The 12,551-nt window shown below is 47.5% G+C and overlaps 1 protein-coding gene across 1 annotated transcript in view; it reads right to left on the reverse strand.

The window, feature by feature from the left end:
- The window catches only part of LOC119397085 (collagen alpha chain CG42342), a gene marked incomplete in the record, with an annotated part of 500,928 nt that overhangs the window by 77,252 nt on the left and 411,125 nt on the right, over positions 1 to 12,551 (reverse strand). The window contains 2 exon segments of the mRNA XM_049416219.1: positions 6,875 to 6,964; positions 9,398 to 9,451. Coding sequence (XP_049272176.1) covers positions 6,875 to 6,964; positions 9,398 to 9,451 — 144 coding nt within the window.

The following is a 12,551-nucleotide window of genomic DNA, read 5'->3' on the forward strand; positions in this document are numbered from 1 at the left end:
TAGAAATAAAAGCGCTTGCCCCAAGAGTGCATTTCCGTTAAACGCTGGAGCCTGTGGCTCGGAAGAAAAGCGAATACCGGGCTGGAACAATTTCCTGAGAGAGCTGTCGGTCAGTAACACAGCTCCTGCATGAGATGATCACCAGGTGCTTCGAACTCGATGAGGAACGTGGCAGCCAGAACATAAAGTGGTGCGGGTGATTTTATTGCCGGAAATAGTTTGTCGTCCTGGTCCGAAGCACAGTGCACATTCAACCGGAAGTGTTTCTGGTTAACCTCCCTGCCTTCTCCTTTTTTTCTGTTTACTTCCTTGGAAAATATCCTCACCTGAATGTAGCCGCAGATGGCGCGGGTCTCGTATAAGTTCTATAGTAAACCTTCTGTAATCGGTTTCTAGCCTTCGCTGCGCTACAGACGTGTTAGCGAAAAATAGTAAATATTAAAGTGCGGCGAAGCACGCATGTTGAACAGTTCAGCCTATCAACAGTGCAGAGGGAGGAGGAGGCCCCATCACTGGGGCCTCCTAATACTTGCTTCTTATTGTACAACTTACATCAACAGCCGCCACAGTCATCACAATCAATTTCTTCTACTACTTCATATTTACCGCAGGACGAAGGCGTCTCCCGGCGATCTCCAACTGACCCTGCTTCAGGCTTAACTGCCACCTCTGCCCTGCTTCACTGCATAAAAACTATAGTTCTCCGCATAGTGCCATTGTGATGCGGAAAAGTTATTGTTAGGGCTCCGACCATTATACACTTTTGGCCTTACGGCCATGAAGAGGCATGGCTCTGGTCATTCTGTTTTTACAGCGTGAAGCTTTGAACCCAGCAGAAATGTTCGACAACTAATGTGAAGTATATGCAGAGAAATAAACTTGCGTTGTGTCTTCCCTCTTCTAAAAATGAGACTCTATAATCTGCGGGCTACATATGCTGCCCAGTTGCATTTTTCGCGACCAATATGGCTTCTTGCAAAGACAAGATGCCGGTGCGTGCTACCATTATGGAGCATGAAACAGGCGTCACCACAAGCTGTCCAAAGAGGACAGATTTGGGGTCCTTCAAAGTTTTTCAGAAAACGTGACGACAGAAATCTAGCTGGCCTAGAGCTACTGCATACGCTTTGCCTTGATGAATCGTTTACTTCTGCGCCCCCTAGCTTCAGCCGGGTGTGGTGATATTGCCACTTGCATGAAGAAAGAGCGCGCTTGTAATGAGCAGTTCTCAGATTTCAGCAGTAGACGGTGGTAGGCTACAGAATGTTGTTGCTTGAACTGTTTATTTTGGAAGTAATTCGCTTAGAAAAAAACAACAAACAACACTCGGCTTTGTTATGTTGCAAATAAGCTGCCTGACACAGAAATCATCTTGGCTACATCAATTCTTTCTGCTCTAATCAAAAATACCTAAAACGATGCACGAAGAAACGATTGGAACGATGCGGATCTCAACAAGCAAATAACAGTGGTTGACTATCACAAATCGGAATATGCTCTTGGAAGTTCTCAGCTCAACCTTGGTGTAGAAGTCGCACCACGCTCTGGCACGGTGGTCACGTGGAGCGGTTAGAATACAGAGCTCAATTTGAATAAGTAGCCCACGGTGTGCGCCTTTCCATAGGGACAGGGCTGCTAAAAGAAACAACTTGCACGCGATAACAAACTCAGCCCATCAGCCAATCGGAACACGCCAACACCGAGAAACACGGCGGCGAGTGCGTCAACAGCGTGCCGCTTAAGTGTGCGAGCTTTTCACCTACTGTGTTCACAGCTCACCTTATACAGGATAAATAATTGAGCTCGCGGTGTTGTCGGCGTTGCGCGGAGGCACAGGCTCAACGGTGTTGTTGCTATAACGGTCTAAATGATGATTATTTCTAGCGACTTGCCCTCCTAAACGGAAGCGGCGACTAACAGTAACGTATGTACAGTTTATTTGAGCTAGTCAGGTTTAGATCAAGCTGATATAATTTCAACGTCAGGTATGGGTTGCTACACCAGGCTCGCATCGGCACTTGCATAGACGAATGACACTATCAGGCAAGTTATGCTCGCCTGTCTTTCCTTGTGCTAGGGTTGCGTGTCCGGTTTTGCTTATAGCGCGTCAACCAGACAACATTTCTGACGTATGTCACATACTGTCGTGTTTCCGAGTGCCAGCACATCCATCTTATTCGGGGCAATAACCGTTCTAGTTTCGTGGTGGAAATTTGAACCACGGAGCGCCCGTTTTTACGAATGAGGGTTCGTTAAATATTTGGGCCGTGACTTTAAAGAACGGTCTTCGCGGCGGCGTTAGAGGCGCGGACGTCAGGCTACGCCACAGTGAAAAATACGCTGGAAATATGGTCCGTGCGGTAGCCGTTTCAGGGGACGCTAATTAGGAATACTTTGTTAGTAAATTACGCTTCTGAAACAGCAAACCGATCGTTGTTGTTGAAAGAGAAGAGTCTCGGTAAATGAGAAAAGACGCGAGAGCGAAATACACGCCATGACGTTGACCTGACGTTTCTCTATCAGTTTGCAGTGACGGCATGTATTTTAACAGCGTCTGCACTCGAGTGCGGTTGTATTGCTTATAGAAGGAGAAGGATTGCGTTGACTTTTAAAAGACACATAATACTCCGCCTAGAAGATTTCAAGACCTCTTCGTGTGCCAAAAAGGACGAAATACAAGTATAGACTGAAATTCGTGACTGCACATGAGGTGCTAGTGCCGGGTATTTCAGCGCGAAATGTAAAAGAAAGAAAACTCCGGCCCGCGTTTTCCCCCGGTTATAAGTGGCCATTTTAAAAGTTTTATTCCTCGAGCTTAATGTGCATTAATACATTTAATTATGGCAAAGCCATATAGCGGTGAACTCCGGAATAATTTTGACCAACTGGTGTGCTTTAGTGCGCACCCAACTTGAAGTGCATGCGCGACCGCTTTCTTGCATTTTCGCTCCCAACGAAATGTGGCAGCCATGACTAGGAATCAAACACACAACCTCGGCTTTGCAGCGACGTAAAAAAAAAAAAAAAAGCCACTAACCACCATTACCAAGAATGAAAAAAAAAATTTTTTTTTTGTTCACCAGAAGAACGAAGGAAGAGCTTTGAAATGATACGTCACCAGCCTAAAGACACTGAGTGGTACTTTTCAGCGTGTCCTTTTACGCCCACTTTCGATGCACGCGAAGGCCGCGTCGAGCGCTGCAGCGCCTCGGCGCGCAAGAGACGTCCCCAATTCGGCGACGAGATAGATGGCATTTGCACTTTTGTTGGCGACTGCATAACCGATTCACACGCTTTTCGCCCTGGACGCTCGGCATTCCGGAGCGCATTTCTCTCTCTCTATGCTCGCCAGACAAACCGCGGGCCTTTAAGCGTTCACCCGACACACGATTGCACGCAGATGCCATTTTCTCTTTCCTCGCCGCGTGGTCTCGTTTATGCACCGTATTTATCAGCGTCTTCCGGCCCGGTGAACGCTACAGAGCAAAAGCGCGGAGCCTGCAGAGTCAAAGGGCCTCGACTCGGCTGTCGGGAACGCGGCAGAGAAATGCAGCCGGAAAAAAAAAAATCTATACACAAGACGAACGGCCCGCGCTGTGAAACCATAGAATCTGTCTCCGGTCGAGCCAAGATAGGGAGGACAAAAGAAACGAAGCAAATTGCAGAGCTTGTAATAAAAAGAAAGTGCACCAGGGCGACGGAACCGTTAATAATACGACAGAACAATGCTGTGAAAAGGAGAAAAGATGCGGGAAGGAGCGTGGCGCCTGTCACTTCCTCAGCACTTGTGCGCAGTGGGGGAAAAAACAAAAAAACGTGTGTACGTGCGCGTTTGTGTGTGTGTGGGTGGGGCTGGGGGATGCTACACATTCTTTTCGAGGTCCATTGGGGGTACAGGTGACGCTAAAAACTGCGGGCCTTTACTGAGTACTATGGCACGCAATCCGAGGAGCGACGCGTTAAGATATTCGTCCCAGAAAAGAGAGAGAAAAAAAAGAAAAAAAGTACAGCTCTGGAAAGGACAGAAAAAAATTGTTCTGCTTATTCGAAGCGTCACTAACGCCCCGCCATCGTGGTCTAGTGGTTATGGCGCTCGACTGCTGACCCGAAGGTCGCGGGATCAAATCCCCGGCCGCGGCGGCTGCATTTTCTGTGGAGGCGGAAATGTTTGAGGCCAGTGTACTTAGATTTAGGTGCACCTTAAAGAACCCCAGGTGGTCGAAATATCCGGAGCCCTCCACTACGGCGTCCCCTTTTGGGACGTTAAACCCCAGATATTATTATTATATATTGAAGTTTCACTAATTCGAAAACCATCGTAGTGTTTTGTTATTAGTGTGGTGAGAAAAACAAATTGCTGTGTTATGGTTCTATTACTGCACGTTCCTTGCGCAAGGTTGCGTTCATGCGAGAGAGGATTGCTAGCAATTCCGCGAAAACCTCGCGCTTGAAAAAACATTGCAGATTGCCAAATGACTTCTGGCCACCTGGTCCGAAACAGTACTATACATCTATGGCCTCGTCACTGTAATCATGGTCTTCGCCACGAACTTCACCGATAACATTTTCAGCAGTCTTCCTCAGGCAGATAACATCATCGGATGTCTCTTATCACTGGCGTTGTGAGCGAAACGCTATTTACAACGGGACCGCAAGGTCTTGCCGAACCCGTAAAACAATTCGCTTCCTCCTCAGGAATTATTACTTGCACAGCAACGTCCTCGTGATGAAAACACAGCACAACTTCGACATTCTTAACTGACATTAACATTATCCCGATTGCCCAATTATTTTTTCGCTAGTTATGGAATCAACATTTGATATGCTTGTCGGAATTTTTTTTGTTTGTTTTACACCGACGGAGTTGCTGGTGGTTTAAGTTCTGCTTAACCGGTGTTCACGAAAAGATGAGTTCCGTTTAAACCCAAGTTTATTAATATTGTGCCCGTGAGCGGCAAACCAGTGTCGATACCTTCGTTCCGGTCGTCCGGCATTTCCGTTCAGGTGCGTTTCACTAATCCAGAGTTCAGAGTAGTGAGACTAACTAGATGTAATCTGGAGGCAAGTTGTTCAAGCGTATTGCTCTTTGCAATGTATTTTTAAGTTCACCGCGAAAGACGTAAAATGTGGCGTGCGTAGTGTAACTCTGGAATGACCCTTCCTATTAGCGAGACTACCTGAACATTTCATTACAAAAGTTTCTTACAGTAGTTTTCGAGAAAGTACTGCATGAACTGGATCTGTCCGTGTTTGTACACTGTGGGGACGCACGACTGTGTCGCGTCCCCTCAGGTTGATTCCCCATATGACTCCTTGCGTCTTTCGCAATTCAGATTCTCCTAATGCGACGAGATCGGCGTATTCGGATTTCAGCACTTAAAACATGAAGTAGCCAAAGCTCCTAGTTGTGAGTACAAAATAGGAGTTTTCGAATGAGCCACGAACTTATAGCGCAGCCAGTGTGCGGCTCTACCTGTCAATTGTATTGGTGAGGTCCTGCACCTACGTGACCACCTTATGTGTGCTGACGTCACGACACATATGCACCTACTAGGAAACGAAAACCAAGGCTGGTTCACAGGAAATATGTTGCATTAACTATTCAGGTCCCTCTGCAGCTTGGCAGTTTTCCTTCTGGTATGATTTCGAGGTGCAGGAGCTTTATTTAACGCAACAAATGAAAAGTCGATGACATCGCGTCAGTACTTTCTAAAATGCTTCCTGTTTGATGGATGAATTGCTGTGCAGGGATTAATCTACAAACAACCGCGACCGCGCACAGGTAAACGATTAGCGAAGCATTAACTGCTGCTTCCACGAAAGGCGGACAGCTATTGTCTCCGTAATGTCCGTCTACGAGCATGTGCAGCTAACGATCATTAATGAAGATTGTGGCTGCCGGCGATGCTAGTCGGAGTGTGTATTAATCTGAGAACCACAGAACCATCGCTGGGCGACAAAACCCCAATACGAGGCGGACCTTAGAATATGTGTCGCAGAAATGCTCCGACCGTGTCCAGGAACTAAACCCTTGCGCTCCCACTCAGTAGCCAACTGCCATAATCACTGAGTCACCCGCAGGGCACATATAAGCCAATCGTGGTGCTATGGTGCCACTTTTCGAAGAATAGAGCCAAACTGGAAACCAAGGGACCTACTGAGCTCAAGCGAAACCGTATACATTCACGCATGAGCACCAGCATGGTTCCTATAGACCTTGCAAAATAGCTCACTGATGCCGGTTACACATCAAACTGCATTAATTCGCCTTGTAGGGCTGTATTTTCTAACAATTATTTCATTTTCACTTTTTCTTTTTCGTTCTTCAACGTTCACCTAAACAAACGTCACGGCCGGAATCGAACCCTCGGTGCGGCGGATAAGAAACGAAGAACGACAACTTTAGTGGGCTGTCACACCCGAAAGTGTTCAATGTCTATGTAGTGTTACTAATGCATCGAAAGAAATGGGCACGCGGCTACTCAATGACTACAATAATAGGCGTCCAAGAAAAAAGCTTATATATAGGCAACAGAAAGCGGCCGCGTGCTCTGAATGTGACTCATAGGCCAGCAGGCCAACGCTTTTGTTGAAAACCCCGATTGGCAAGAAAGGCAAGAGCACGAAGCGTTGCCGCTTCTACAACTGTAAACCTGCGAGAAAACAGGCTTTGAGTTGTCTACGAGATATTTGAAAGTTTTAATCTATGGGGCGGAAGTGGTTGCGATACCCAAAAACCCAACGTGTACTTGACTTATGCCGGAACCCAAGCATCTTGCGTACGCAAGCGGAAAGCAAGCCTCTCGTGTCGTCTATTCTTAATCTTTCTATTGGCTCCCAGAAATGCGCGAGAAATTAGAGTAATGGCCCATACGCCTAATGTGTTTGGTGGCTTCCAGCCGCATCCGGGCAGTGGCAGGCCGTCTGGTCCCAGCGGGCACGGTGCATCCAGTCCTGGTACTCCCTGTAATCAATAAGGAGTAAGAATGAGAATTTGTTGGGGCGTATTTGAAAGCAAACAGTGCTATGCAGCGGACAAATAACGCGAAGATAGAGAACGCGGCAATATCGGTAGAATATAGTGCCACAAACGAATAAAACAGCCCCAGGAAGTTAAACTACACCAATGGACATCCTTCATCTATAAGGTACACTACCCACGCTTACGTATGACGGCCCCTCCACATTCCTCGCGATACGTTCTGACATAGGCACATTTTAAAACTAGGCGCACAACCGTATATGACGCCGTGGGCCTTGCCACATCAATGCCTGTTTCTTTCCGGAAGGCGGTATTTGACAGGACGCCTACATTGCGCAGAGTAAATTCGTTTGCAATGAATGGGGAATTCGTATAATAATAATAAATGCTGGGGTTTTGCATCCCAAAACCACGATATTATGAGACGCCGTAGCGGAGGGCTCCGGAAACTTCGACCACCTGGGGTTTTAACGTGCACCTAAATCTAAGCACACGGGTCTCTAAGCATTTTACCTTCATCGAAAATGCGGCCGCCGCGGCCGGGGGAGGGGGGGGGGGGCTGTAATTTGTAAAGGCTGCAGTAGTTTTTCATGAGATACACTAGTGCCCCTGTATACGTTACCGCAGGTAGCAGAATTGCGCATAACTTTTCCTTGCACCCCTCGCGCCGCTATTCGGCGAGCGCCGTCACGTGGTGCAAAATGACGTCAAATGTTCAAATATGCCACAGCGAAGCCAACTTCACGGACTAGACGGCGCGGCTCCCGCGCCGACTTGTTTCCGTGAGTTCTATCGTCATTCCTTTTTTCGAACAGTGAAGCACCTGTGAATGATGTTTAACGACAAATATCGTTTCGTATGTGGTCGCCAGCGTAACCACACGCAGAAGGGTCTTTTGGCGACGGTCACTGATCGCCTGGCTTAGGCAAGACAAAATGCACTCGCCTGATTGCCGACCGTACGTGCGTGAAGTCTCCTTCAAACGCCTTTCAAGACAAATATTTCTTGCCTTCCGGCCGCGCGACAAAAGGTCATACGCATGCTGAAAATAAGCGCACCACTTTTCTTTGCAAAGTACTGCGCAGTAGCAAGCGAACGTTTGAGCTGTTCGATAGTAGCATGCACCTGGAATCTGTGGTAGTGAGATCGGCCTACCGCTGTAAAATTCTCCGAGGATGGGACGCGATAAACGGGCGCACTCTTGTTCAGAGCCAGCCATGCACAGCTTCAATGCATGCATTATACCTTCGGTTTACTTATGACACCTTTGAATCAAATGTCGGCCGCGGCGGAACACCGCGCCGTGTATGTCTCCTGCGTGCCTGACGAGGGGCTTCACTGCGCAGCCGTTGAACATAATGGCGGACCTATGCGCAACTCTGCTCCAGTAGGGAGCATGTACAGTAATTCTAAGATAACCAGCGAGTGTGACGTCTGGATTCGGTTTTTTGCGTCTATTCTACGAAGTTTTTGTCTTCTGGCGCTCCCTTTTAGGTTTATTTGTGATAAATCACTAAACTGGTAGTCATTGTCATGTCCTGTGCCTTCTATATCTTTTATGCCTGTGTTTAGTGCTGCTTTATCCGGAATAATTCACGTGTTCATCTAGAACCCGGGTGTTAGGACATCCGAACAAGTAGCAGCTTAAGAGAGATACGATTTTACACAAGAAAACTGAAGGGTGATGTCCGCAGTACCCAGTGCCACAATGAACCGCATGACTTTAGTTTTAGGCCTAGGATTTTTAGGGCGACACCGCAGACGCCGTCTTGCGAACTGCTTTATTCGTTTTAGTGGCCGTTCTCGCGCGCATGCAGATGCTAGAGACTTGTTTCGACAGCCAGGGGCCCCACCGTACCACGAGTTGATAGTTCCGTCACCAAGATTCTTTGTCACTGCCTTCGCGTTCCCTTAAAAGTTACAGGCACACAGCTCTTCTTGCGAGTCCAGAAAGTTATCACCCTCACAGGTAGAGTTGATGTCCCCGCGCGTTGATGACAGTCAGAAAGTTGGCGTTTTACCCTCAAAAACTAACCTGCACCTCGAATAATTTTTTCCCAAGTACTAGCAGAGACTGTAATCACTTTCCCGCCTCCATCGGCTCTGCCAAAGATGCATGACGGTTTCAAGTCTCCAATTTATTATCAACACCATTAAACAACTGGCTATTGCTGGGTTTCTTTCCTTATTCTTTCCTTTCCTTTTTTTTTTGCTGCTTATTCACTGTTGTCACCGACGCCTTCCTGTAGCTCATGAATGGCCCTGAAACTAGCGTTCGGTTAATGTTCATTTTATTGCCCACGAAGTACGTGCCAAATGCGAATCTCCGGGACTTCGCGGAGATGACTATCTAAACTCTCTGGTATAATTACAAGCGAGAGCAAAGCACGGTCATGCAAACCAAAGATTGTTTACTTGATCGCCTTTATCGCCCTTGTCTCCTTTCTTTCCACGCTTCCCACGGGGTCCCTGAAAGCAGAAAGAGAGAAAGAAAAGATCAAAGCCCCTTTCTTAAAGAAATATGGTTGAACGCGAAGATTTCTCCCACGCAAATTGAATCAAAGTCCAAAGCCAACGACCACACAACCAAACCAAGAAATGCTGAGCGACCCGGTGCAATGGATATGTGATTTGACTGCTTGTTTAGAATTGTACATTTTGAACGTTGAAGTTGAATGAAGATTCATTTCGTTAAGTTGAGTAGCCTTTATTTTAGCAGCGAAGCTGTTTAGCAGATCGTTCCTTGTCCGGCGAACCAACAAAACTATCATCATCATAAACGGGTATGTGCCACAGAAATTGGTAACGCCCACTACTCACCACTGGTCCACTAAAAATGACGAAGGCAACAGTTAGCCCAACAAATGGCTGCGAAGCGACGGCGGCAAGCCGAAGACCCCGAGTACGCACAACGAGAGAATACTAAGGAAAGGGAGAGACATCGGCGGCTGCGATAAGACCCCGAAGCGATGGAAGGCCTACGTCGACGACGACGTGCCCGTAGATCTATGTGAGCTACGGATGCTTGGTTTCAACTCGAGGTTCTGTCTCTGCAGTTCGGACATCCGTGCCGTGTCTTTGACTGTCTGTGGTTTAACTCAAACCCCTCTGCGCTGAGAATTAACCTAGAAACAACCTAGCATAACCTAGCTAAAGCCTAACAACGACCTAGAAGCAACTTAGAAGCAACCTGTATCACCTTGCAAAGGCTTAAAAACAACCTATAGAATCAACCAGATTAGTCTCCAGAATCGACCAGTTTCGCCGTTTCAGGCCTTGCGCGGCTTAGTGCAAGCTTCAATTTTTTTTTTTTTTTTGATCATGTAGCCGTTGATCACACGCACAAACTCACACTTTCACGGACGACCATACACTTGCACAGTATCGCCGTGTGATCGTTGTGATCACAGACGGTATGAGGCTCGGCCATATCATAACGTGACACAGCCTGCTTGCAAACGTGAGATCAGTGCAGGAACGGTGTTGCGTCGTGAGTCTTTGTAGCCTCTTCAGTTTCAACGAGCAGCGATCTAACATGACCTAACACGATATAGCACGAGTAGTGATCTATCATGATCTAGCTACGGGCACGATCGCGCTCGCGCTTAGGCTTGCGTACGGCAGCCTCTTCTTCTGCCGTGCGCTGCACCCGCGCCCTACCTATGGTGACGGCCGGGAATGCAATGCGTGAGGCACGCAATGCAATGCAGATATACTATACAGTTCGTCTGGCTAGCGTGGCGTTACAGTTCCCATTGTTCATTTTGGTACAACTGCGAATGTGAATTGTAGTGTTCTACGATACGTATGTCGTGCGCCATTGTTCTATTGCGTAAATTGGCGTTCCTGTGGTACGTTTTCGGCGCTCACGGACGATTCAGTGTTGACATGAAAAGCTTCAATTTAAAGAAAAAGTCACAGTTTCGCCGCAAGGGTGAAGCAATGAATGCGATAGCAAGAACCTGGAATGTCACACGAAGAACGACAAGCAGCTCGATACTTGCAGCGCGCCGCTGAAGCACAAAGGACGCCCGAAATGAACGCACAGGTGCACGCAGGGCGAGCGTGAACTAACAGCTATCACAGTTGTCACGTCTTTTGCTTGAGCAAAGCGCAATGTTTGTTTGTTTCCTCAAAATTATGGCACAAAGCCACTCAGGGGCAGGCCCATAGTCAGAGGGGGGCCTAGCCCCCCCCCCCTCCCGAAATTTGGTCAAGTAGGGTTTTTTACCAAAAGCAAAGAATGAAAATAGGTGTTTTTCTCAAACAGACAAGATTTTCTGCAAGTGCCCCCCCCCCCCCCCCCGAAAAAAATTCCTGCCTACGGGCCTGCTCTGGGGGATTAGCCAAGACTGCGGGTCGACAATGGAGAATTAGACGCTCTTAGATATGTATTTTTCTTTAAACTGCGGCGCGTGGAGTTACCCTTCTGAGTCTCCTGCCACACGGGGGCCTCTGACGCAAGGTGTTCCGGTGTTCTTTTTTTTTCATTCCACATCACGAGTGGGTACAGAAAGGGGCCACTTTGTCGTGCGCGTCTCAAGGGCAGTTTTCAAATTGAAAGAAAAATGTAGGAGCATTGCGTGATATAAAACATGCTCAAGCTCCTCCGAGATCTCACGCTCAAGCTCCTCCGGGGATTCGGTTCGAATCCCCGGTCGGGTACTTCAGAATTTTTTTCTTCTGCTTTATTTCTCTTTGTACCTTTTATATATATACATATACATATCCCGTACATGACGGCGACGGCAACAATCCGCCGAGAGTATCCATATAATTGCTATCGCAATAATTAACTATTTTTATCATGTTACGTCATCGCAAAATCTTGTGTCGTAGAGCTGTTGCAACACGACATTACGAACGACCTCGCGTGACCAATAAAATGAGGCAACATAGCGGAATTCGACAATGTTCAGAATAACACCCCTGATAAAATGCGAGGAATTGTGGGAGCATGATGAACGTAAACGGCGCACTATAACATTGCTGAATTTAAGTAACTTTCAAGAATTCTAACGCGAATACATCCTTTGCAAGGACATAACACTCACTACACGCTATCAGTCAAGTTTCAATGAGGAAGTGTTTGAGAGTTGATCTGATCGACGTATGAAACAACATTTTCGAAGCCTTGTCAGATTTCTCTGATGTGCCCGTTATTTCGCATGTGCTCTACGATGATGATTTTTCATTGAGTGAAGCTGTGTATTTAAACTCGTCAAATAAATTGCTTCCCTGGGTTTTCCTGTCATGCATGTGAGCATGCGATTTTATTAACATTGCACATTGCGCTGTGTATTAAAATGCTATAAAGATCTCCACGCGACGAATGGCGACGCCGTCGCCGTTCGTCGTGAGTATGAGCCAGTCCCCTTAGGGCAAACAAACAAACGAGACGAGAACGCGGTTTGCGCTCAGTCAGCGGCTTGCGCTCAGACCGGCCGGCTGCATCAGCCGGCATCTCGCCTCTGCTGCACCGAAGCCCTCTCCTGGCTCCCGCTTCCCAGCCGGCGGCTACTCAAAGGAGAGCGGGCAGTTCGGGATCGAGGGCTGACGGTGCAAAAAG

The sequence above is a fragment of the Rhipicephalus sanguineus genome, chromosome 1, assembly GCF_013339695.2.
Source record: "Rhipicephalus sanguineus isolate Rsan-2018 chromosome 1, BIME_Rsan_1.4, whole genome shotgun sequence".
Classification (NCBI taxonomy): Eukaryota; Metazoa; Arthropoda; class Arachnida; order Ixodida; family Ixodidae; genus Rhipicephalus; species Rhipicephalus sanguineus.